General features: G+C 33.6%; 1 protein-coding gene across 3 annotated transcripts in view; it reads right to left on the bottom strand.

Moving 5' to 3' along the window:
- Window positions 1-27,712, bottom strand: part of LOC123528565 (uncharacterized) — a 35,952-nt gene extending 8,240 nt beyond the window's left edge. The window contains exons 1-6 of one of the 3 annotated variants that reach the window (XM_045308374.2): window positions 27,587-27,712; window positions 9,806-9,922; window positions 6,892-7,052; window positions 4,698-4,965; window positions 4,199-4,398; window positions 73-2,547 (exon numbers count right to left, since the gene is read on the bottom strand). In XM_045308374.2, coding sequence (XP_045164309.2) covers window positions 73-2,547; window positions 4,199-4,398; window positions 4,698-4,965; window positions 6,892-6,948 — 3,000 coding nt within the window. In that variant the 5' untranslated portion in view covers window positions 6,949-7,052; window positions 9,806-9,922; window positions 27,587-27,712. The remainder of the gene's footprint in view (window positions 1-72; window positions 2,548-4,198; window positions 4,399-4,697; window positions 4,966-6,891; window positions 7,053-9,805; window positions 9,923-27,586) is intronic. The other 2 variants (XM_045308375.2, XM_045308373.2) reach the window with 2 other exon arrangements.
- Between the last annotated feature and the right edge of the window lie 252 nt (window positions 27,713-27,964).

The following is a 27,964-nucleotide window of genomic DNA, read 5'->3' as shown; positions in this document are numbered from 1 at the left end:
CACTAGGTAATACATAGTACAGAAAAGGCTGAAAATCAAATTATGAAAATAAAGAATGAAGATTTAACTCACAGTGTGTTCCGTCTCTCGTGGTGACCAGCCTGGAAAACTGCACAATACAGCATTGTAGTGAGTGAAGAGTATATCGTCAGCTAGTAGACCATCTAGTGCTGGCCTGCTTGACTTTCCTCCAACCACAATCTTACAGATATGTCCAGTGACCTGTGTCCCTTGCGCTGACTGCATGGAGACGTCTGAATCTGATCTTCTGCATCTTGACAAATTTTTTGAACTGCTCGAAGACAATGGTGGTAATCTACCTCTAGGAGGCAATTGGGGAGAATCTTGCATTGTCCTTGAATGCTGCTCCTCGAAACTTTCATCAAATCTGACAGCTTTGTCACCATGCTGAAAAGTGTGACGTTGAAATCTGGTTCTCTTTGTATTTTGACCAGGTCTACACATGGGAAGAGAATGACGTTTGGATGTGGATGATGCTGTACTATCTAAGCTAACTGAAGGTTTTACTTCTCCTGAGTTCACCATCTCAAAGTCTTTGATTTTGGATTCCTCTGATACTGGGCTGAAGACATCGGCAATAGTCACCATATTGTGCTCCTCTGAAAATACCAGAGATTTCTCGTACACAATGTCTGAAGGACAAGAGACCCCTCTTTGCAGAGTCTCGTACATTTTCCTGTCTCTAGTCATGCCAGATGACTGACTGGCTACTTCACTAAAAAATCTTCTTGGAGGTTGGTGCGGAATTCTTGCTGATGTCAAATCCATAGCACCTTGTGCTTTTTCAAAGGCTAGGTCTGTATTTGTATTCTCAACACTTGCTCTAAACTCATCCATAGTATTACTGATATTGCCCTGGTCATATTGATTGAAATCTAAATATACTCTTGTTTCTTTAGAGTCTTTACTTATTCCATGATCAGAATCAGCAATATCTCCTTCACCCATGCCACCAATATGCATATCTGCATGACCACTATTACCATCATCAATTATTCTTTGAAATTCTGGATGAGTATTGTAAGTGTCGGAATCAAAATCTGACAGAGTATTAACATTCCTACAGGAATGCTGAATACTGCATTCTGGTTCAGATTCAATATCACCATTCCGGGTAGATTGAGTTTTATCTAAATCTCTTGAGCAAATTGTTTGTTTCAAAATTGTTATTGAGTCATCATTGTCATGAAAGTCCTCAGCTGCAAACTGATAGTCAGCAGTACAGTTAACATCTTCCTTTTCACCTGGATTTTCTTTTGTGATTACTTGATCAGCATCAGTTTCAGGCAAACAAGTCTGTTGTATTTCAGCTCTTGCACGAAGTATGTCTTCAGTATCAAATCCACCACTGGTAAATCTAAAATCATTATCTGAAGAATCCCTATATTCACTAAAATCCCTATATTCACTGGGATCCCTATACTCAATGGGATCCCTATATTCACTAGGATCCCTATATTCACAAGGATCACTTGAATCTCTTTCATGTTCTCTCCCTTTCTTACATTTGTCAACAGTGCTGTCTAGATATATTCCAGTGTCACTGGAAATGTCATGTACACTAGGATCTATATATCGCTCAGGATCTCTGTATTCACAAAAATTTCTGTGTTGTCCTGAATATCTATATTCACATGGATCACTGTATTCCCCAATTTCCCCAGATACATCAATATTTCTTACATTATGGAGTTTGCCAAAATCTCTGTATTTGCTGGGGTCTTTATACTCGCCAAATTCCCTATACTCACAGTTCCAATCATCAACATCTGTACCAACTGCTTGGCTAGTGGGACATTCCATCAATGTGCAAGCTCTGTTGTCCTCAACAGAGTTTTCATTACAAGTTTCAGTTATGTCCATTCTGTTTGTAACCATATCTGCTTCTATTTCAATGTTTCCATTGCTGGTATTTTGTTTGCCTCTAAACGCAGCACTGTATTCCTTACAAGGAGTCACATTGTTAACTTTTCCATCACTGTCTGAAATATTCATATCCTGCTGACTGGGACTCAATTCCCTTTTCTCAGATATGATGCCAAGGTTGTTATGTCCTGTTCTACTGGAAACATAATCATTAGATGAAAGAACAAGTCTGCCGGCCTTCAGTGCGACACCAGCCTGGTTATGTGACATGGGTGTCCCATTTCTGTTAGGCATTGATGGTGAACTTGTTGAAGTTTTTCCACTGGACTTTCCATGCAATACCGGAACATTTTCCACAACACTGAGTGTCTGGTTATTTGAAATACAGCCTTGAAAATGGATGTTTTGTTCATTTCTCTCGACTCTTCTAAAATTTTGCTGGAAACGGGAACCAGGCATAATGGTATGACTGGATCCCAGTCTTGGAGTTGTGACAGAGTTCTGACTGGTTCTCAAACTTGAGGACGAAACAGAACTTTGACTAAAGCTTTTGGAAACTGACTCATCCATCCCTGACATATCTAGTCCACTAGAATCTATAGTTGGATCTTGTTCCATATGAACTACATCACTTTTCCTCATCAACATTAGCTGACGACCCTAATAATATATCATTTAGAACAGTTTGTAGACACACAAAGCCCTGATTATAGTAAAAGTAACATATTAGGTAAACACGACACTCATACTTTCTTTCAAAGGCATTCTGATTTCTAAAGCATTAACAATGAAAACACCATGCTCTGTACTAAATCTGGTCTCATCAAAAGTTTTAATTCTATTTTTAATCAAGCAACTGAAGATAAATGTTGCATTTGTGACATGAAACAAACAGTTTTGCATTTGCTATGCAATTTTACAAGCTTATTCCTATTTTCTGCATTGCTTTCATGTAGCTTTTCATCATATACATGAGGGCCTCCATGCCTGTGTGGTTAAGGTTACAAACTTTGTATCACTTTCCCCTCATTGATGTGGGTTCGAAACCCTGCTTTCGATGTAGAATTTGTCATGTGAGAAAGCCATTGTTTGAACAAACTTGGGAGAGGACCTTATAATGATGCTATCTAACAAGTTTGATGAAGATCCATCAAGCAATTAATAAGAAGCAGTTTTTTAAATGTTTTCTATTTTTAGCTCTAGCAACCCCCACAAGAGGCCAAATACCCCTATTTGAACAAAATGGAGAGAGGACTTTACCAGGATGCTACAGACTAAGTTTGGTGTAAGTCTAACAAGTAGTTTTAGAGGAGAAGAAGTTTAAATTTTGACAACATTTGACCATCCACATATACTAAAAGCTCAGGTGATCTAAAAACCATTCCAGAAAAATTATTTTGGAATTAGGCCAGCAGTTTCTGGAGATGTTGTTTAAAGAATTTTTTTTTTTAGCTCTGGCATTCGCATTTTTTGAAGAACTGGAATAACTGAACAATCTTCTTAAAGGGTCACCCTAGAAACAAATTCGTAAACTTATTTAAAATCGGACCAACACTTATTGAAAAGAAGATTTTTAATCTTTCCACAATATACATACATGTATAGGAAAAAGTTACCATGCCCTCTGGTGGCTTTATTCTTTGACAAATCAGAACAATCTGAACAATCTTGGCAGACAGTAATGCAAGGATTATTTCTGACAAACTATTTTAAAATCGGGCCACCAGCTTCTATTCAGAAGATTTTTAAAGTTTTCATTATATAAATTAGGGCAAAGTGACCACACCCTCTGGCAGCCATATCTTTTGACAAATCAGAATAATCTGAACAATTGTAGTACAGGGTCACCCAAGAATCATTTGTATTGAATTTATTTCAAAATTGTTTTCACTACATAGCTATTTTTTAGGTAAAAGTGACTATGTCACCTGCTGCCATTTTTTAACCGATGAGAATAATTTGAAAACTCCTGGTAAAGGGTCATCTAAGGAACATTTATGTGAGATTCTAGTGGTTTATATGATGTTATCTGAAGACTCTTCTATTTTTAGCTCTGGCAGCCCCTGTGTGCAATCATGCCAAATTGTTTGACCAAATCTGGTAGACAACAGTCAATGGAAGATCAATGCGAAGTGTCATCAACCTCCATCAACTGGGGACAAGCTGTTTAAAGAAACTGTGAATGGACTCGGATGACGGAGGGTGCGTGATTACAATAGCTCATCTGAGCATTTTGTGCTAAGGTGAACTCAAAACAAGCAAATATAAAAAGAAATATTCAACTCAACAGATGTAAACTGCCGAACTTTACCTTAAATTCCCTGGCTTTTGTTCCTGTCCAAGATACACCCTGATCTAACAGCTTATATTTTTCTGGCAATGGCTGGTCAAGAATGTTCTGTAAACTGTCAAGCAGGTTGGATTCTGCACGAGTTGTTACACACAGGTGGTCTATAGGCTTACAATCTTCATGCCTTACACAAACCATCAGCTCCATGCACACTACACGCTCTGAAAACAGATTATAATACAGTAATTTAAAATAAAAGTAATTATATTTTAAATACTATTTAATAATTCACATTGTTCAGTAGTTGTTTTTTTGTTTTGTTTTCTTTAAAATTCACCTGAACAGGGAATGTACAAACATTAAGACAATTAGGAAAAACAATAATTATTCAATGTAATACCAGTAATTTGTGAAATGCAAGTCACATTAAAATCAAACTGGCAATCTGAATTATGTTCAATATCCCTAACTAATTTTCATTTACATTTATTTAACAGTCGTAATAATTAAGGTCACTTACTATAAATTTCTGATTCAAGGTAGTCTACACAGTCCAATCTCTCTGCCTTCATCAAGGCGCTATGCAACACAAACAGTGTGCGACCGTTAAAACGCTGCACCCAGTCTCTGAGCATGAGTTCACCAGGTGCAACTTCCTGCCTCACATTTGCCATTGTGTTGAAATGTTTAATCTCCTCATATTCATATCCCAGGTCTTCTGCAATAGTTTCCCAGTTACCACTGTTGTATTGGGCCCTGTGTAACATGTGACCCAAGTCTCTGATAACCTGCAATTGTTTTGTGACATGTTAGAGAACAGAAATAGTAATGTGTTTGTACAGGAAAAGTGCTGTTAGTGTACAGGAATAGTGATGCTAGTGTACAGGAATAGTGATGCTATGTCCAGAGATAGTGATACTAGTGTCCAGAGATAGTGACACTAGTATCCAGAGATAGTGATGCAAGTCTCCAGAGATAGTGATGCTAGTGTACAGAGATAGTGATGCTAGTGTACAGAGATAGTGATGCTAGTGTACAGAGATAGTAATGCTAGTGTACAGAATGTGATGTAAATGTACAGGTATAGTGATGTTTGTGTACAGGAACACTGATGTTAGTGTACAGGAACATTTACGTTAGTGGATAGGAATAGTGATGTAAGTGATGTATGTGTACAGGAGTAATGTTGTTAGTGTACAGGAATAGCAATGTTAGTGTACAGGGATAGCAATGTTAGTGTACAGGGAATAGCGATGTTAGTGTACAGGGATAGCAATGTTAGAGTACAGGGATAGCAATGTTAGAGTACAGGGAATAGTGATGCTAGTGTACAGGGATAGCAATGTTAGTGTACAAGTAATAGTGATGTCAGTGTGCAGGTAATAGCGATGTTAGTGTCCAGGTAATAGCGATGTTAGTGTACAGGTAATAGTGATGTATGTGTGCAGGTAATAGTGATGTCAGTGTCCAGGTAACAGTGATACTAGTGTCCAAGTAATAGTGATGTCAGTGTCCAGGTAATAGCGATGCTAGTGTCCAGGTAATAGTGATGTCAGTGTCCAGGTAATTGTGATGCTAGTGTCCAAGTAATAGTGATGTCAGTGTCCAGGTAATTGTGATGCTAGTGTCCAAGTAATAGTGATGTCAGTGTGCAGGTAATAGCGATGTTAGTGTACAGGTAATAGCGATGTTAGTGTACAGGTAATAGTGATGTATGTGTGCAGGTAATAGCGATGCTAAAGTCCAGGTAATAGCAATGTTAGTGTCCAGGTAATAGTGATGTTAGTGTGCAGGTAATAGTGATGTTAATGTACAGGAACATTTACGTTTGTGTATAGGAATAGTGGTGTAAGTGATGTATGTGAACAGGATTAATGATGTTAGTGTACAGGTATAGCAATGCTAGTGTCAGAAAGTGATGTTAGTGTACAGGATAAATGTGGATAATATACAGGAAAAGTCAGTAAGCCTACTGTTTAAATCTATTTAAACTGCCAGAATTATTTTTGAAGTTAAGAAGCGTAAAACAATTATCTTCCGATAAATTTTATTACTGCTAAGTTTTATTAGACATACTAGTAGAGAAAATCTAAAGGTATACTAGTTCCAGATTTCATATTTGAAAATATGAATAATTTCTACAATCAAATACATTATGCAGATATATATATAATTAACATGTTTATGTGTAGAAACATTACTATGCATTAGGTTTAACTCTTATCATGCTGGACACGATAGATTCTGCCTCTGCAACCAGTGTAGATCATGATCTGCACTGTTCGCTATTCCGTCAGTATCTTTTGGTAAGCACCCCTTTTAATAGTTAATGGTACTGTCCAAATTGAAAGATGGATAAGTTCATTAAAGAAATTCAGCAGTGTAAGGGTTAAAACAGTACACACTTAATACATGTATGGCAAACAAAGTATAAATGTTTTTAACAATTCACTGTTATGCATAACATTAAATCATGAATGTAGCTCTACATACACATTCAAATAAAGTAAATATTTAAAGTGAAAGATGGGATTTTCTACATTTGAAGTACATATCTAAAGATAAAATATTTATTAAGTGAAAGATGTCCTTTGGAGATCTTTAATGCTTGTTCCAACAGGTAGTAATATTCCTGACATCAAGAAGATAAGAAGTGCACCATCATTCTTACATGAATATTTATCTTGACTGATATTTGATGGTGTTATAAATACCTTTAATGGCAGGTCCTTGGCTGGCCTGGCCAGGTCATCACCAGTGAGACAACTCATTCTCCTCCCCTCTAAGCAGCTACATGTTTGAATTCTTTATACTGCAACCATTCTGTGTTACTATAAGACAAGTAGTAGTACTGGTAACTTCCTCACTTCTTTACCTGTGAAGAAATGAAGACACCTGTAGTTTTTTCATTGGTTTTAAATCACAATGACATAATTACATGTCCTATGTAAACTTCCCAGCATTTAATGGTAGAGGAAAATCTAAGGTGCCCCATTGTTTAGTAACTCTGTTGTTGAACCACTGATCTTTCGCAGATCAGCGGGATAGCTTCCTTCATAACGTGAGCTGGGCTCAAACCCACAGTCGTAAGGTGCAAGTGATTCAAAGTCAAGACAAAATATGTCCTCTAATACACTAGACTGGATAATGGACTTCAGAGTCTATCATGGTACAATACGGTAGGTTATGCAAATTGGTTACCACTTTTGTGTTACCTCCATAAAAAGAACCATTTGGAGGAGTAGTATTAATAATTAACTGATGCTATTATTTTCATTTTCAAGTTGGGGAACAAAATTTATTTGGATTTTCATCTTTTCAAAGGTCAGCATTTTCTTAAAATGTTATAATGATATAAAAAGGTTCTAGTTTCCACTCTCAGGAGCCTTTAAGGATGCAGTATACCCTATAACTAAGGTAACAAATTTATTGTACCCTAGCAATTCATTGGACTTTGTGTAATTAAATATTTTAGCTGCTAAGATCTCAAGTTTTATTTTGTCTCTGTCCTGTAAAGTAAAATTTCTATCAAAGTAAGAAGGATAAAGATCTGGTTATTTAATAACTCTTTTCATCTTATTTCTGTTTTATTTTCATATACAGAAGTATGTGTAGTTGATAACTTTATCAGAACATATATAAGCTTATTATTATAAGCACTAAAGATGTATGTCAACAGGCTTGTGTTTCCATGGAAAAATAATTATCTTCTCTCACATCTATAGATAATGACAAGATTTTCAATGGCTTCAGAGTTAATTTATGAGCAGAACAATAAAACACTTAACATGCTACCGTAATGCACCTTAAGTTGCAAGCAACCATGGCAACAGGGATGTTTAAAATATTTCATATTTTTCCTTTTTATAGATATTTCTTAACAAGAGAGCCCTTTAGCCCTGTATCACTCGCCTGACCTAGTTCTTACCCTAGACAACCTAGTATCTAATTTGGTCTAGATTTCATAGAGACAAACATTTTGACCATGTTTTATGTAAATCAGGTAGACCATTAACCAAGTTTTTCAATAATTTGACCTAGTGACCTTTTTGACCTCAGGTACTCCACTTCTGAACTTGACCTAGATTTCATAGAGACAAATATTCTGACAAAGATTATGATGATCAAGTTGAAAAAGCGGCCACTAAAGTGTTAACAAAGTTTTTATAATTATGATTTTACCAAATCATTTATCCTAGATTTTAAACAGACAAACATTTCCACCAAGTCTCATGAAGATCAAAAAGAAAATGTGGTCTTTTGAGCATTAGCAATGTCTTTCTATGAATTGAGATTTTCCTATTACTGGTAATTGACCTAGTGACCTAATTTTTTACCCCAGATGACCCAGTAACAAAACTGATTTTATCGAGGGCAACAAACTGACCAAGTTTCAGTAAGATTCAGTTAAAATTGTGACCTCTAGAACACCGGCTCCATCTGAAGTTTTTACCAAAATAAATGTGACAAATTCCTCCGTAAACACTGCAGTCCAGAAGAATATAACAAAAAACATCTGTGTTTATTTAAAAAAAAAAGCAGAGCGATTATTTATGTTCTTGGCCACTTATGTTCATGAATGTTTCAATGTTTTCAGATTTAATTATCATTCAGGGCTCAAATTTAACTTTTTTGACCACTTGCAAATTTTAGCAAGTAGCTTTTTTCTTACAAGTTTGCTAAATCTGAAAATCTACTTGCAAATTTTAACTTTCAATTAAACATGTTACAATATCCTTAAAAATCGTGTTCGAACATTAATATTGTTTGCAGGGTTTTCATTGACGCACAATTTTGTGTGTTTTAGCACACTGATTTTCAAAATGACCCTCAAAATAATTCTGAACGTGTCAACTTAACCGCCGGCCGAAATTACGGCGACGCGAATTTTCGTACCCAATATTTTAATAAGGTAGCAACGTACACTTAGATGCGAAAATTTTGGGCACGGACGGTCTTACATGTAGCGCGTCGCAATATTGCACTTCCCCTATGAGCAAAATTTGGGTGGCTATTTTATAAATTGCGTGCATGTTTTGTGCTTTTAATTAATGGCAAGATCGGGATTCTCATACAAGAATAAAGAAAGTTATCAAAGTGAAAGGTTTATATCATCCATGAAAAATAGCGTGCCAAAATCATCAATTTTGCACCTTTTGAACAGTCTACAATGATCCCGCTGCAAGAACACTGTCCAATTTTATTGCATTTCTTAATTTAATAGTCCTTACTGAACGTCAGGACATAAACGGAATGGGGGCCCATCTAGCTCGTTTTTTCGGAAAATAACGAAAATGTTCCTGAGTATCAATCAACAAGCACAGAACCCTTCTGTGAATTGAATTTTTCCGCGAAATGGTGTCTCATTGATCATACAAAGCTACCAGCAGTTAGTTTTCCAACTGACATCAGAATTTTACATGTATCGGCTGTATAAATTTTCTAAAGAATTAATAATCATTATCTCTCACCTTAATTTACAGACATCCAAAATCAGGATGTTCTCTTTATAACAAATATTGACGGGGGCCAAAATTCGAAAGTGTACCCTGCTACCTAAGTACCGATTCACACTTAGGTACAAAGTAGTAAAGTAGACTGCGTTCTAGATTTAATTATTGGATATACCTCTTTATACGGTGAACCATTCAACAAAAATGGCTCACCAACAAATGATAACGTGTTTTCTGTCTTCTGCACGCGAGGAAAACCCTGTCACTGCCTCGTCCTCAAAAGAAACCGAATCTGCAAACATTAACAAAAATCGTGGCAATTTCCAATATAATTTGTACTCGAAAAAAATTTGTGTGACATTTTTATCTACTTGCATTCCATGAAATCTACTCGCATTTAGCAAGTTAGCGAGTGCAAAATTTGAGTCCTGTCATCTGGCCTAAAAATTGATAATCTACTTGCACCTGCTGTTGTTTCAAGTTTTATTGCAGCATCCATGACAGTTATGGTGTAGCACTTGACTTACAGTGATTGCACGAATATTTATGCCAATCAAATGCTTCGTAACAAGTATCACGTAAGATGCATCGAAATAGGTAAGAAAAAAATATGGCCGACCACAATAGTTGTTGTTTATTACATCGATTTCTGACAGTCAGTTGTTTAGAATAAGATGTTGATGGTAGGCTTCAATGAATAAAAGGTAACTGCACATGCAGCATCATATAGAGTCACTAGTCCAACAAATTTGATGCGATCCTAGGGATACTGAGATAATTTTTTCATATGGGCAATATCCCCACTTGTGTCAAACACTCGAAAGACCAAAATAGTGGAGGAAATTTCCGACGAAAATTTTCATCGCTGCCGATGTTTTACATGCTATAGGATTGGCCAAATTGACCATAAATTCAGTTAAAACTTACATGTATCAAAAGGGGAATCAATTTCTCATTGATTTATGTACAAGTTATCAAATAATTTCCAAAATTACGAATTTTCTGGTGATTTAAACTGATGTATATGCATGTACTGTACACGATCAACGTTTACCGCGTGTACACAGCCTATGTGCAAGCCTTTAAACCAATAACGTCTTTACATGACTGTGTACTGTGATTTATCCTCCATTATTTTGGTCCTTCGAAGTTTTGATGTTTAGATTGCCCAGTCATAAAATATAAAACAATCTAAATTTTGAATTATTTTGACTAAATGTTACTGAATGTTAAAGCGCAGTCATGTTGCCTGTTATGTGCGCCGAATTAGGTGAGTCTAGGATTTATATAGATGAAGTGCACAGATTTAGGCGTAAGCACAGACAGGACGTCAAAAGGTAAAATAAATCAACTAAACTGCATGTAAGTTTTAAGGTATTAGGCCCATAAAAGAGTACCTCCTTTTTGAAGAGTATTTAATTCCTACCATAAACCTACTTCGACAGCAATTTTCAGGGGGGCATAGGTTCAAGCCCTACTGGGACCAAATATTTTTTTCCTTGTTTTCCTTTTTTTCTAGTAAGTTTTTACTTCTTTCGGGACTTGTTATTGATTTATTGTACAAAAATGGAAAATATATCATTTGATATGCGATTTCTTGCTGTTAAGAGCGAATTTACCTCTAAAACAGAAGGGGTAGAGTTAGACATCTTTAAAAATACTGAGTTACATGAGGTAAAAGTTCTCTATTTTGCCTTCATTCTTTAGATTACATATTGTGGAAGAAATGTAGGTAGGTTTTACTTCTGCCCCAAGGTTATTTCTGAATGAAGTGAGCAAAATTCAAAACAGACCCGCAGGATTTAACCATAATTTTTCAATATTGGAGTTGGAATTCTGTCTGATTAAATCCATTTACTCAAGGCACCCTAGAAAATATGATATTGACAGTTTTTATTTTAAGTTTTATGATTGTTTACCAATAGTTTGGTGTTTCTTTCATAAAAAATTATGGAATAATAAATTCTCTGAAAACGTTTTGGATAAAGGCCGCTACTTTGAAATTTGTCTCTACTTAAGCTTAAGGAAATACCATAAATTACACAAAATTTATAACAAGAGCACTGCCCTGCGGGTGCTGACGCTCATCTGATTTTTTTTGTATAATAGAAAAATTGTCCTACCCATGATTTTGTAAGTCCAAAAAGGGCCATAATTCTTGAAAAAAGCAGGATGGAGTTATGTACAGAGTCAGCGTATGATGGTGAACAACTGTTGCAAGTTTCAAAGCAATAGCTTGAATAGTTTCGGAGAAAAGCTGACCTAAATATAAAACTTAACCAATAAATCTGATATTTTCTAAGTCCAAAAGAGGCCATAATTCTTGCAAAAAGCAGGACAGAGTTATTTTTACTTGCTGTACATGGTCAGCTTATGATGGTCAACAAGTGTTGCAAATTTTAAAGAAATACATGTAGCTTTGATAGTTTATGAGAAAAGCTGACCTGAACATAAAACTTAACCAAAAAATCTGATTTTCTAAGTCCAAAAGGGGCAATAATTCTTGAAAAAAGCAGGATGGAGTTACGTTTCTTGATGTACAGGGTCAGCTTATGATGGTGAACAAGTGTTGCAAGTTTTAACGCAATAGCTTTGTTAGTTTAGGAGAAATGTTGACCTAAACATAAAACTTAACCAAGAAATCTGATATTTTCTAAGTCCAAAAGGGGCCATAATTCTTGCAAAAAGCAGGATGGAGTTATGTTTCTTGCTGTACAGGGTCAGCTTTTGATGGTGAACAAGTGTTCCAAGTTTCAAAGCAATACCTTTGATAGTTTAGGAGAAAAGCTGACCTAAACATAAAACTTAACCAGGTAACGCCGACGCCAACCAAGTGATGACAATAACTCATCATTTTTTTTCATGAGCTAAAAAACGGCACGGTAAAAGTTTTTAAAAATTTGCATATAAGTGCAAAGCACGGTCAACTGTAAGAATATACCAAGCAGATGCCATTTTTTAAACATTACTATTAGACCTTTACAACGGACACGGAGATGTAAATGTAAATGTAGACGTACTATGTACTTTGGTCAAAATAAGGGGGCTTTCTCAAAACATAAAATTCGAAACTAGTCAGCTTCAATAAACAGCGGCATCAAATAAAGTCACAAATTCGGTCTTTATATAAGTATGTTGTATACCATGTTTGGTGGATAATATGCTATTTCAAGCTAAAGTTGTTGGCCGAAAACTGTTTGTCATCTATTTTAGTAACCGTGTAGTTGAAATTACCTCGAGCGGCCCCAATTACTAGTAAGCGTCATGGTAATATTTCAATCTTATTGAGAAGTATTGAACTGAACTTTTTTTTCTGTTTTAAATGTTACTATTTTAGTGTTTATATCATACCATGATTATATTATACTGTGTTCAAGTCAATCTTATTGAATAATCTTCTTTATTGAATCACCTTCTGTTCTATTCTATTTTAAGTATTGCTGGCGACCTTGACATTGACTCAGGCGGTCCCACTAGCTTCTACAGCAGCTTGCTATATACAGAGTTTGGTGACAATTTGTCAATTCGAACTTAAGCTATAGACTGGAAACCTTTTGCTCTGCTTGACGATCCAATTATTGAGCGATTTTTCTTCTATTTTTAGTGTGATATTTTGAAAGTTCTGATCGGGATTTTAACCACAACTCTTCAAAATTCCTAAATGTAAAAATGTGCTCTAGACCAGCGCCTTAGATCACTGCACACAGCACATTTAGTAATGAACAATCTGGCTGCAAACACAATTCGGGCCTTGGTTTTTCTTGAAGCTACCTGTAGGCAAGGTTTCATTCTAATAGAAATTAATGGAGAGGACACATATAAAAGAAATGTTTTTAGCAATAGTGACATTGACATCGAAGCACCCCAAGGACATTCTCAAGCTAGGTCTCCAAATAAATTTGCTATACTGTAGGCGTACATTTATTAGCGCGGCTAAAATTTAGCGCAAACGCAATTTTTGGTAATATATCTAATTAATGCGTGGACGTGAATTAGCGCTCGCGCGAGACCGCTCATTTCTAATTTAAGCGCTGTCCGAGATGAGGCTCTCGGGGATTACGGAGATTCACGAAGATTTCCGGAAATAAACTTAACCGTCGGCAATTTTTATGTAATGTGTTTCTGCTGTAATTATTATAATACGAATCTGACTGTCGACCCTATACAACCTGAACATGTACCAAGTATGACTTTAAGATAGTGTGCCGTGATGATACTTGTATTTTTTCAATGATACTTTCAACTGTGATGTAGCTTTATGTCTACGTACAGTATATAATGTATAATAGGTCTATGACAAAACATTGACAGACATAACATCGACACGATAAAACGCCGACGCGACAATTGATCGATGCGACAAAAGATCGACATGGCGCATAGTGCCGTGTCGGCGTTTTGTCGCATTTATGGTCGAAAATAATTTTGATCATACGATTATCATACGATCATGATTTTGATCATACAATTATCATTCATAAGCATTTACGTGCTCTAAATGCCCTAAATGATCCGAGTATTGAACATCTTTACAAAAAATTGACCGAAAATAACTTTATGATCATAATTAGTAATTCATAATTTCTATCATACGATTATAATTAATAAATATTTACGTTCTTGTAGAATTAGTCTAATAGCACATATAATCGAACGATGAAATGCTCCAAGTATTGACTTTCTTTATCGTCACAATAAAATGAATATAATTGAATACATGTACAAAAAGAGTGAAAACACTTTCATCTCCGTCCATAGTGATGGAGTTCGTTACTTCACAAAAAGGAAAGTTACAACATGTGTTTGATGGATATATTTTTAATACAATACAATACAATACAATATACTTTATTAGCATAAACATCCTATAAAGTGTTTATAGCTATGAAATTAACCTAACAATATGCAGTGAGAGCAATAGTTCATACATTTCTGAAGAACAAAAGTTATGAATGAACAGAATAATACAATATGTTCATGACGTAATACTTTTTAATAAGGACAGAAGTCGTAAGCATAAAGTAGTAAAAACGTATTGGCAATATGTCATACAAGAATGTTCAGGTTGAGCTGTAGCCATCCGGGAACCACCGAATACCGAAGATGCCCAAGGAACAAAACGCTACACCATCATAGAGGCCCTTAGAATTACAAATATCTAATAAACAAACTGAAAAAGAAAGCAAGAACTTACTCTGGAAGTAAATCATAGTGGCAATAAGCACGTTATTATTGTAATTTTTTTAAACGCGATCTGTTTCAGGCCTGTACCACCACAAATAACCGATCATGAGTGAATATTAGTTTTTTAAATGTGTATTATATATTTTTGGATTAAATTGATCATAAACATCAAAATACATGGACGATCTTTTCGAATACATAATATTTTAATAAGTATACTAACTGAATTACATCTGCTGAAAGTTTTTACCTGTGAGATTCGTGTTCGTGGACTGAAATAAAAATATTGCAAACTTTGCGCTAAACAAGCTATCAAAGAACAATAAATGAAGGCAAAAAACAAAACTAAAAAGGTAATATATGTATATTTCTGCACTTGAAAAAAGACTACGTTGATTATTATGAAATGAATACCTTCCTGGTGTAATTACACCATGACAACGTCCAAATTTCTTCTAAGTTACTTGAAGGCTGTCTATCCATCATGATATGATCAAAATTAACGACGTTTGAGACAATGTGGCGCGGCATTAGTGAAATTCTATAGTTTAACTACAGTAAGTATTCGGTGGTTATTTTTTGACAACTCGTAAGAAACGGTTATGGCGTTGATTTATAACAATAACTCTTAGACTAATGTTTCCTTCTAAATAATCAAATAGTTAAAAGCGATAGTATTGTATATAGGGTTGTCAAATTATCTCTGTTTTATTGTTTTATACTTTTGTTCATAATTACTAAATGTATACAGTTCAACAACTTATGAATGACATCGGTTTTAACGGTACAATGAAAACCAATCTATTTATATATTTTCTGTTCTGTTCTGTATAAAGTTTGCTATAATCAAAGGAAATCGCATAACTTGAGTCGATACTGACATAATTATATAATCGTTTTGTTGTTTTGCCAATATCTGAAACCTTACCGAAATAATGTCTTTAATTTTGCAGAGTAAGGGAACGTATATCATTTTTTGTCATACTTCATTTAATTTGAATGAATTTAAACCATATTGCTAACTTTTTTCATTATTGTCTAAATAACAGATATTATCTTACGAATATGAACATACAGAAATGAGCTGTTATCTGTGACATAGAATGATATTATTTGACTTGTCTAGTATGTCCTAGTATGTCCAAACTAAGCTCTTTGTCATCAAAATTGAGTTGTTGTCACATAAAAGATATCACTGTTAAACTTAATCGAACTGGTATTAAAGTTTTTGTCAGTTGTGTAAGTTTGGTCAGTACCTGACAACAATTTTCACAACTGCACATTTTAATACCACCACCCATTAACTGAACATTAGCCGTAAATGTTCAAGTCCTAATCTTGACCGTCTGAAGATTTAGACAGAACCTTTCAGATATGTGTAAAATTTTCAAGGTAATTTAACCCCTGAAAATGAAGAAAAAGTGTAAATGTGTCCATGTTTTGCCGATGTTTGTCGATGTTTGTGTCGATGTTTGTGTCGATGTTTTTGTCTAGCTTTTGTCACGTCGGCGTTTTCTCGTGTCGATGTTTTGTCGCACTCCCAGTATTGCCTACGTAACTGTATTGTCTTCTTGTATTTATAATAATAATCTGCGTATTTTATATTCTGTATACTAGTTATAATTGCTGAAATAAAACGAGATTGTCACACATTTTAATCACTGAATCCCCTTTGACCTACGTGCATTGTGTCTTAATACAAACGTTCACACCTTTCCGATAACAACTTGATCAAATGAGAAAAAACACAAACTACAAGCTTAAATATTTTATTTTGTATGATCATATTTTTAAAATAATAATATGAACAATAAACAGGAATATCATACGAACCTTAAAATATTAGCAAGCAGTGTAGCTAGTGCAAACTCTCAAGAGTATTTATTTGCAAAAGTTCGAAGAAAACATCATCAAATGAAAATGTACATGAAAATGCTTGGACAAATTAATGCGCGGACATGAATTAGCGCACGTGCGATAGCGCTAAAAGCACTGTTATTAGTACACCGCTAAAATAAGTAAGCCTACAGTATACTACTTAGCGTGAAAATTTGCCAATCTGATCAGTTGTTGACCAGAACCACCTTACCCCAAGCATGTAATAACAAGGCATTTTCTATAACTATTTCTGTAATATTGTACGACATGCAACTTTTCGGGATAAACATAGTTTCATTAAAGTGCATTTTAATATGTAATTATATAAAAATGGCTTAAATTATTGCAGTGCAAGAAAGGGGATAAAATCAAAATTGAGATAATAGTACCATTTTATAGTTTCAAGTTTCAAATTTATTTATTTAGTCATGAAAATAATCCCATCTACACGTCGATTTTCAACCTGACTCTCAGTGCGAAAAAGATCCACTTGTAAACATTGTACGTGCTAATTTGACATTACGTCAAACGATACTGAAAGGCATATACGAGTATATATCTAATTAAGGTAGTTTCATTTCAAATGCACTTAAATCATGCATATTCCTATAATGAATGAGTTACTGAAATGGCACAAAATCAATATTCTAACATCACACAATAAAGTCAACGAGAAAGGCGGTAAAAATAATTTTGCTGATTAAAAATAGTTCCCATTATCAACGTAATGCATAATAAATATATGTGTTTTTTTTTTTAAATGTCCTATACATTTAAGTTGTTTGATTCATTGACATATGAGCCGTGCCATGAGAAAACCAACATAGTGCATGCGACCAGCATGGATCCAGGGGGGGGGGGGAGTGTGCAGGGAGTTGTACACTGAACAGACTCAAACAAAACAAGAGCTAACAGTAAGACAGCGAATGCTCCACTATACAAATGTTAAAATATCTATAGAGTTTCAATCCAGTATCTGCATTAGTTTTGGAGAGAGTAACTTGCATGTAAAACTTTAACCAGAAGTTTTATTTTCAAAAGGGGACATAATTTGAGCAAAATGCAGGTCAGAGTTATGGGACCTGATCCAATCAACTAGTTTTATAACCCCGAAGGCACATGTGATGTTTCATTTCAATATCTGCATTAGTTTTGGAGATAGTAACTTGCATGTAAAACTTTAACCAGGATTTTTCTAAGTCCAAAAGGGGGCATAATTTGCCCAAAACATATGTCAGAGTTATGGGACTTGTCCCATTGAGGTTGGTAATTGATCTAGAAAAAGATAAAATAAGTTTCAAATATATATGCCTTCAAGTAATAGTTGTATGTACATGCACGCAAAACTTTAACCAGGATTTTCTAAGTCCAAAAGGGGGCATAATTTGGTCAAAATGCAGTTCAGAGTTATGGGACTTGAAGCTATCAACTAGTTTTACAACCCCGAAGACACATGTGATGTTTCAATTCAATATCTGCATTAGTTTTGGAGATAGTAATTTGCATGTAAAACTTTAACCAGGATTTTCTAAGTCCAAAAGGGGGCATAATTTGCCCAAAATACATGTCAGAGTTATGGGACTTGACCAAGTGAGGTTGGTAATTGACCTAGAAAAAGAAAAAATAAGTTTCAAAGCTATATGCCTTTAATGATAGCTGTATGTACTTGCATGCTAAAGATAACCAAGGTGTGACGCCGACGGCGACACTGACGCCAGAGTGAGCAGAATAGCTAGACTATTCTTCGAATAATCGAGCTAACGAGTCTGCTGTTATTTACTTTGTTGTGTTCTATTTCTCCAAATTGTCGTCTTTTTTGTAAATTTTATTCAATTCACAAATGACATGCTGGAAATTCTATAGCAAAGATTCACTTACAAGAATGAGAAAGAAACACTTGCCTTATTTATTTAATGATAAAATGCTCGTCACGAGCCTCACGTTATATTATGTTAATTAACTAGTTGTATAAATTCAGTAACAAAATTCACTCAAGTAAGATCCTTTATATATTTCACCAACATCCGTAAATTTCAAGTATTAAGACTGTCGATATTTTCCTTTCAGATAATTCACTCAAATGAATATTTATCAAAATTATGTAACTGTGTATTATGTTGAAAGAATATACAGAATTTGAAATTTACACCATTCATTGAAATCAATGATAAATCGAATGAAAAGATGGTTGCTTCGATGAATTCTTAAAAGTTTGTGATTTAAAAGTTGGTAATGCATGAAACATCGCTGGTGAACATCGCTGTAGCTAGCAAACTACGAGGACCCACGCATATATTTTCTAATTAATGTTGATCTGAAAGCGACACATGAAAAGTACAGTATTTAAGAAATAATAAGTTTCCAAACGTGGGTTATCGCAGAATAACCCGAGTTTTGAGTTATTATGCGTAAGAATATATCACGAAGGCCGTAGGCCTGAGTAATATATTGTTTCGCATAAGAACGAAAAACTCGGGTTAGGCCAACATTTTTTTATTTTCTGGTTTACGGGAGATTTTTCAAAAAATTAGGGTCGGGGGGGGGGGGGGGGGAAATAAAAATAAAAGTCCCAATTTTGAGCAGTCAACCAAATAAATAAAAACAAGAGGGCCATGATGGCCCTATATCGGCTCACCTGTTATCATTGCACTTGAGGACAAGCAGGTCCTCAGAAAAAATATCTAAGTCCAAAGGACAGGAACAACAAAGGAAAGAAATTTAACCAAAAAGAAAAACAAAATTCTTACAAGGTACAGATATGTCAAAATACACCTAAAAATTGGAGGTACCATCCATGTTGTACCACAGAAAAGTGGTCTCGGTTTTTCCATACGGCCAATAATAAAAAAGTTACTAAAAATAGGCTATTTATAGTAATGTAAAAGGGAAGTAATTCAAAAGAAAATTATTGTAAGTTAACAAGAGAAGGATCTGCCAAATAAATCTGTTGACATAAATGAAATTTCAGATCAGTATCTTCATTAGTTACGGAGATATACCCATTTTAATTTGAAATAAAGGGAGGTAATTTGACATAAAATCAGTCCATAGTTATCTACCCTGATTGGCTCGGTCCAACTAATGATAATAATGAAATTTCAAATAAGTCCTGTAAGTACTTACTGATATAAATCCATTCTGACTACAATCAGGGGAGGTAATCAGATATAAAATAACTCTGGAAACTACGATTGAATCTGATTTGTCATGGAATCCAAGATTTATTGTTGTTGAAGATATTTTGGATTTTGTATCAAATAAAACCATAAGGCCAGCATTTTTTTATTTTCTGGTTTACGGGAGATTTTAAAAAAAATTTGGGTCGGAGGGGACAAAAAAAAATAAAAATCCCAATTTTGAGCAGTCGACCAAATAAATAAAAATAAAACGTCCAAAAGGATACAATTTTTTTATTTTTTGTACACCACAAAAAACAAAAGCTTGCAAGCTTAAATTGCATACACACTCACAAATGAACTATTCTGAACTGGTTTATATCTCATCATCTCAGTATACTGTTGTTTTCTTAATGTGTAGCTTGTATGAATTTTGCCATTTTCAAAGTCACCATGGATATGTATTATTTGTGTTTTTGTATGTATCTATTTTGTAATAAAAATAGACTTGTGGAAACATTTTTCATAATAAAATATACAGATACTACAGTTGACGTATCATAAGAACATTGCCTAATGTTTATTATTTAAACATGATAAACATGAATAAAAACTGCTATTAAAATGGGGATATGCAAGGACTACTTTAGGTCTTCATACTGCATACATGCATATTAACTGGCCGGAGATGCAAAGTCTTAAAAGACAGGCATTGTCATACTAGAAAGCAAAAATTGCAAATTGATAAAAATTATGCACACTGGCTTTAAAATTAAATTTATGGCTTTGGTTAAGTTTCAGTGACTTGAATATTGTTTTATATTTTGCCGATTGTCAGTGCCACCTATATTGTACGACAAGTGGAAACAATATGAATTCTGGTTCAGCTAAAATGTGTACAAAATAAAAACCTTATCGGCTGATGTTCAAACAACAGTATCGGAGATTTATAAGACTCTTCACCAAGATGGGACTTGGACTTTGTAAATTATGAGTTCGAAAAAACATTTATTACGGGATATGTCATTATGTGTTCCTCAGTGTCAAAGGCACATTGACATATTGTGTCTGAATGTCTGTCCCAAACATACTTTCAAAGGGTCTTGAATTAATTAAACGGCCAAATAACCCCGAACCCACTCTATATTCTGTAGTAAATACATCAAGAAATATGACAATTAACTGCATAATCAATAATTTGTGGCAAATTTGCTAACACCACCAGAAAAAAATAAGGATTTTTTTGAAAATTGAGTAAAATGCCGATAGTTTAGTCAATATGCTATCAAATCACTTGAAATTTTCAGTGTGTCAGTTTTGAACCATTCCTGTCTAGAAAATAACAAACATTAAATTATTTGACAACTTTAAGGCAAAAAACGAGAATATGAGAAACCCTGAGAATTCGCATTACCAACTTTTAGTAACATCTCGAAACCGATAAAGCGGGGCAGATCTACCTATCATAAAAATCAATAAAACCAATAATCCAATATCATCGCTACCGGACGGATTCGTTGATTTCCGTACTAATTGTTGTTGTTGTAGTAACACGGGGGAAAAATCGATAATTAACATCTTTGGTCATTATCTGATGCATTTACAGGCGGACGGTTTGCTAAACGATATACTTGAATTGAATGAAGTTTTGATAATTATTAAAGTGAAAATCGGAACAAGTCGAAAATTTATATAATACTTTATTAATTGTCAAATAAAAGTAATATTTAAGAATATGAATATGTTATCTAAAATATTTAGAAATCGTTACATTTTATACATCAAACACATAGATTTACTTTCTTTTTAATACATGAAACATCATGCTAACGTATATCTATGTACAGAAAAGAAATATTTACGCACAAGAAACTGTCTGTAAATAAAATAAATATTCAAGAATATGAATATGTTATCTAAAATATTTAGATAGCGTATATACGCGCTTTCTTTCACATATTATGAACATTAGAATATGAGCTTTTGATTCTAAAATATTTTCAAAATTCTAAACCACTAAAATTTTTCGATTTTCATCGTAAAAGGTAGTAAAAACAGTAAATTCTCATGTATTTCCATAACATAAAGTTTGTCAGTAATTAAGTTTTGAAGCCTTCATAAGAAATATAGCATTTTTTTTTTCAAGATATCTAAAAAGTATTTTTGTTGTCGAACGAAATATGTCAAAATACACCTAAAAATTGGAGGTACCATCCATGTTGTACCACAGAAAAGTGGTCTCGGTTTTTCCATACGGCCAATAATAAAAAAGTTACTAAAAATAGGCTATTTATAGTAACGTAAAAGGGAAGTAATTCAAAAGAAAATTATTGTAAGTTAACAAGAGAAGGATCTGCCAAATAAATCTGTTGACATAAATGAAATTTCAGATCAGTATCTTCATTAGTTACGGAGATATACCCATTTTAATTTGAAATAAAGGGAGGTAATTTGACATAAAATCAGTCCATAGTTATCTACCCTGATTGGCTCGGTCCAACTAATGATAATAATGAAATTTCAAATAAGTCCTGTAAGTACTTACTGATATAAATCCATTCTGACTACAATCAGGGGAGGTAATCAGATATAAAATAACTCTGGAAACTACGATTGAATCTGATTTGTCATGGAATCCAAGATTTATTGTTGTTGAAGATATTTTGGATTTTGTATCAAATAAAACCATAAGGCCAGCATTTTTTTATTTTCTGGTTTACGGGAGATTTTAAAAAAAATTTGGGTCGGAGGGGACAAAAAAAAAATAAAAATCCCAATTTTGAGCAGTCGACCAAATAAATAAAAATAAAACGTCCAAAAGGATACAATTTTTTTATTTTTTGTACACCACAAAAAACAAAAGCTTGCAAGCTTAAATTGCATACACACTCACAAATGAACTATTCTGAACTGGTTTATATCTCATCATCTCAGTATACTGTTGTTTTCTTAATGTGTAGCTTGTATGAATTTTGCCATTTTCAAAGTCACCATGGATATGTATTATTTGTGTTTTTGTATGTATCTATTTTGTAATAAAAATAGACTTGTGGAAACATTTTTCATAATAAAATATACAGATACTACAGTTGACGTATCATAAGAACATTGCCTAATGTTTATTATTTAAACATGATAAACATGAATAAAAACTGCTATTAAAATGGGGATATGCAAGGACTACTTTAGGTCTTCATACTGCATACATGCATATTAACTGGCCGGAGATGCAAAGTCTTAAAAGACAGGCATTGTCATACTAGAAAGCAAAAATTGCAAATTGATAAAAATTATGCACACTGGCTTTAAAATTAAATTTATGGCTTTGGTTAAGTTTCAGTGACTTGAATATTGTTTTATATTTTGCCGATTGTCAGTGCCACCTATATTGTACGACAAGTGGAAACAATATGAATTCTGGTTCAGCTAAAATGTGTACAAAATAAAAACCTTATCGGCTGATGTTCAAACAACAGTATCGGAGATTTATAAGACTCTTCACCAAGATGGACTTGGACTTTGTAAATTATGAGTTCGAAAAAACATTTATTACGGGATATGTCATTATGTGTTCCTCAGTGTCAAAGGCACATTGACATATTGTGTCTGAATGTCTGTCCCAAACATACTTTCAAAGGGTCTTGAATTAATTAAACGGCCAAATAACCCGAACCCACTCTATATTCTGTAGTAAATACATCAAGAAATATGACAATTAACTGCATAATCAATAATTTGTGGCAAATTTGCTAACACCACCAGAAAAAAATAAGGATTTTTTTGAAAATTGAGTAAAATGCCGATAGTTTAGTCAATATGCTATCAAATCACTTGAAATTTTCAGTGTGTCAGTTTTGAACCATTCCTGTCTAGAAAATAACAAACATTAAATTATTTGACAACTTTAAGGCAAAAAACGAGAATATGAGAAACCCTGAGAATACGCATTACCAACTTTTAGTAACATCTCGAAACCGATAAAGCGGGGCAGATCTACCTATCATAAAAATCAATAAAACCAATAATCCAATATCATCGCTACCGGACGGATTCGTTGATTTCCTTACTAATTGTTGTTGTTGTAGTAACACGGGGGAAAAATCGATAATTAACATCTTTGGTCATTATCTGATGCATTTACAGGCGGACGGTTTGCTAAACGATATACTTGAATTGAATGAAGTTTTGATAATTATTAAAGTGAAAATCGGAACAAGTCGAAAATTTATATAATACTTTATTAATTGTCAAATAAAAGTAATATTTAAGAATATGAATATGTTATCTAAAATATTTAGAAATCGTTACATTTTATACATCAAACACATAGATTTACTTTCTTTTTAATACATGAAACATCATGCTAACGTATATCTATGTACAGAAAAGAAATATTTACGCACAAGAAACTGTCTGTAAATAAAATAAATATTCAAGAATATGAATATGTTATCTAAAATATTTAGAAAGCGTATATACGCGCTTTCTTTCACATATTATGAACATTAGAATATGAGCTTTTGATTCTAAAATATTTTCAAAATTCTAAACCACTAAAATTTTTCGATTTTCATCGTAAAAGGTAGTAAAAACAGTAAATTCTCATGTATTTCCATAACATAAAGTTTGTCAGTAATTAAGTTTTGAAGCCTTCATAAGAAATATAGCATTTTTTTTTTCAAGATATCTAAAAAGTATTTTTGTTGTCGAACGATCTGGAGACCGGTCGCTTTAAAGAAAAAGAAGTATAGAAATAAGACTTATACTTTTAAAAGGAAATACTTAACCCTTACCATGCTGGACACGATTGGTTCTTCCTTTGCAATCAGTGTAGATCATGATCAGCCTGCACATCCGTGCAGACTGATCATGATCTGCACTGTCTGCCATTCAGTCAGTAACTTTTTGGTATGCACCCTTTTCATAATTAATAGTACTGTCCAAATTGAAAGATAGACAAGTTCATTATTGTAATTTAGTATGGTATTATTAAGTTTCTTATATCGTGCCTAAATAGAAATATCATATTTGCGTGACTCGAATAAGTACTGCTGACAAATACTACTACCATAGCATACTTTAACTATAAATATATTGTTACAGGAAAAACCAACAACATTAAATAACAATAACTTTATCAATATCTCAATTTTAGAATAGCAGACTTAACTAAGTAATAACTTAAGATTTTTCGTGAAATTTGGGCCAGGATCTTTACTCAGTAGATATTTACGGAACAACACTGTTAACGATGTGAATTCTAAATTTGTACTGATTCTTTCTACTGTTATACGATTCATGAAATAAGGGTAAAAATCGTAAAAACAAATTTCATGAAAGAAAGGGAAAAGACTATATAAAGACAGAAGAAAGTGAAAGACATATATTACAACGCAAAAACCATAAAACCATAAAAATACCTATCACTTATAGTAAATGGGGTAATATATTTTTTATGACCCGCCTTGAAACAACACTGACCGGATATTGTTTACCCCTAGGCAATATTGTAATACACAATAAAAGTCAAAGGGTAATTTTAAGATATTTGTTACAATTAAATCAAATAATAGATATCGCAATTTTTTAAAACGAATGATTAAAGAATTTACCAAAAACATGCATTAATTTAAGAATACAGAATAATATATACAAAGGAGGTTCGGAAAGAAGCAGAATTATCAGTTCATCAAGGTATCTTTCAAATTAAAGTTTGGTCATATTGTGAATAATAGAAAATTATTTTTTTTTTGTTTAAAAATTATTAAAAAATCCCATATGAAGAAAAAAAGATGACCGCGTCGGAGATCGAACCCAGACCACTACCGCAATAAAAAAAGTCTCCAGATCGTTTGACAAAAAATAATATAGGTATAAATAAATAAATTAATCATAGTTATATTTCTTAAGAATGCTTTGAAACTCAATTACTGACAGGCTGTATTTTACGAAAACACACATGAGAATTAGTTGCTTTAAGTATATTTTGCGATGAAAATTAAAAGCATTTGTATATTTAACGCGAATTGAAAACTAAATCCTCCATAGCGTTATTTTAATAAACGACAGCGGATCTAGGTTTCGGCGTTTCTGAGTTCAACAATTAATTTGTTTTAAATTGTCTAGAGTGGTGGAACCTATGCTCGCGGTATTCCTATGCTCGCTGTATTTCGATAAATATGCTCTCTGCAGAAGCACTGATAAAAATATTTCATCATGCTATGTTCAACACCGGCCAGTGGTGAAATGCCTTTACAACAAACGTGGCGATAGCCGCGCGTGCCGCTCACGTGACGTATACAGCAGCCGATACATTTTACGCAATCTGTATCCGTCGCACAAATCTCACACAAATATGTCAAAATCACTAAACTAAAGTTAGTTTTTTTAGAAATCATGCATTACATTCAGATATAAGATACATTTAAGAGCAAGATGTGATGAATGTGACGCCTGGCTACACTACGAGTGCCTTTCGAACCATGAAAAGATCGATGTTGATCTTAGTATTTTGACAAAGTCCAAATGGTTCTTTCTGAGATGTAGGGAGGAGTAAATTTCCTACACACAAAAGAAGTGTAGAAAACATTAGCGAGTTAATCACTGTCGTTGTTTGAATTTTTGATACTTGAACATTCTGTTTTTAAACAACATTATTATACCTTTTAAGCTTTGTTCTAATAGTGACTCCATTTCGGAAAGGGAAATATACACATAGAGGCACATACTAAATTTTATCCCCATTTATTTTGTTTTTCACATAATAAATGAGTAATGTTCTAAATATTATATTCGCATATGCTTGTTTGTTCATTTGTAGCCTGCTGATTTTTTTTCGTCCTGAGTTTAATCGATATTACATACCGCCAGCATAGGTTCCCTTCAGGGCGAATTTTCACCTTTTCACGTATGCCGTGTCGATAGCTCACGAGACGGCTAAGTCACGTGATGACGCACATCAACAATATGTTTCGATAAAAGGAGGATAACTTTATGTTTTTGCATAGGCAAATCGAAATAATAATTTTTTCTTGCTTCTTAAAAAGATTATACATGTACAAAATACCGCGACCATAGGTTCCACCACTCTAATTACAATTTTTTTTTTTTTTTTTTTTTTTGTCAGTGTGAAGTAGGCTTTGAGCTATAACAATTTGTACCGACAAAGTCAGACTAGCAGACGACAATATTTTCCGTAACAGCTTCCGAGTACTTACGGATGAGGGCAGAAAAAGCCGGAATTTTTTAAGAAATGTTCACTGTACACACTAAAATGCAAAACGGACCAAACAAACCATTCTAAAATTTAAAACAAATTACACATAACGAAAATTGAATAATTTTTCTACATTTTTAGGGGTATCGAATTTTTGATTTTTTGCGGAAAATATCTCATTTTATTTGTTATATTTGAAAAAGCCAGTTTTTTTTACCCGTTTCCTTCAGAGTCTATATGAACTGAGGTGGGTCTATTTAAAGTCAAAAAGGACCAACCAAATATTAAAATATTTTTTTTTTTAATATTCATAATATCCGGAATAAATTAAACTTTAATTTGTGGGGTATCGAATTTTTGATTTCCAAATAGAACTTTTTCTATTTAAGTTTAAGTATTTTTTTCCTTCTTTGTTTATATAGGCAAATTTATCGATTTTCCAATAGATCGATGTTACTAAAAGTTGGTAATGGAGAAACAGGGATAATTGAATTTGAAGTGTGATCTATCCGAATACATGCGTAGTTTACCAAGGTTGTCAATTCAGTGTTAATTTACTCACGTGCATTTCTACGGTATATAATACTAAATACGTCAGTTGAATGAGGAAGAATAATTCTTAAATCCTGAATCTCTTCTTTGAACATGATATGATTGCCATCATTTGTTTACATGATTGAAAATAAGGATGTTAGTCAAAACGTCTCCTAGTCAAAACGTCCCCAAGTCAAAACACCCCCCATTTTGGTCAAAACGTCCCCCTTTTCTGGTCAAAACACCCCCCTTTCAAAAATTACCAGGTCAAAACACCCCCCTTAAAAATTTCATATGTAAATACATATTAATTAAGTTAATTTGGTAAATATTAAATGTTCATTATACTGTTTTACATGCATAGTATTTAATTAGAATGTTGTAAACCATTAGTTTTAGAATGTTA

Source organism: Mercenaria mercenaria, chromosome 13, assembly GCF_021730395.1.
Source record: "Mercenaria mercenaria strain notata chromosome 13, MADL_Memer_1, whole genome shotgun sequence".
Taxonomy (NCBI): domain Eukaryota; kingdom Metazoa; phylum Mollusca; class Bivalvia; order Venerida; family Veneridae; genus Mercenaria; species Mercenaria mercenaria.
This window is presented reverse-complemented; position numbering and strand designations above follow the sequence as displayed.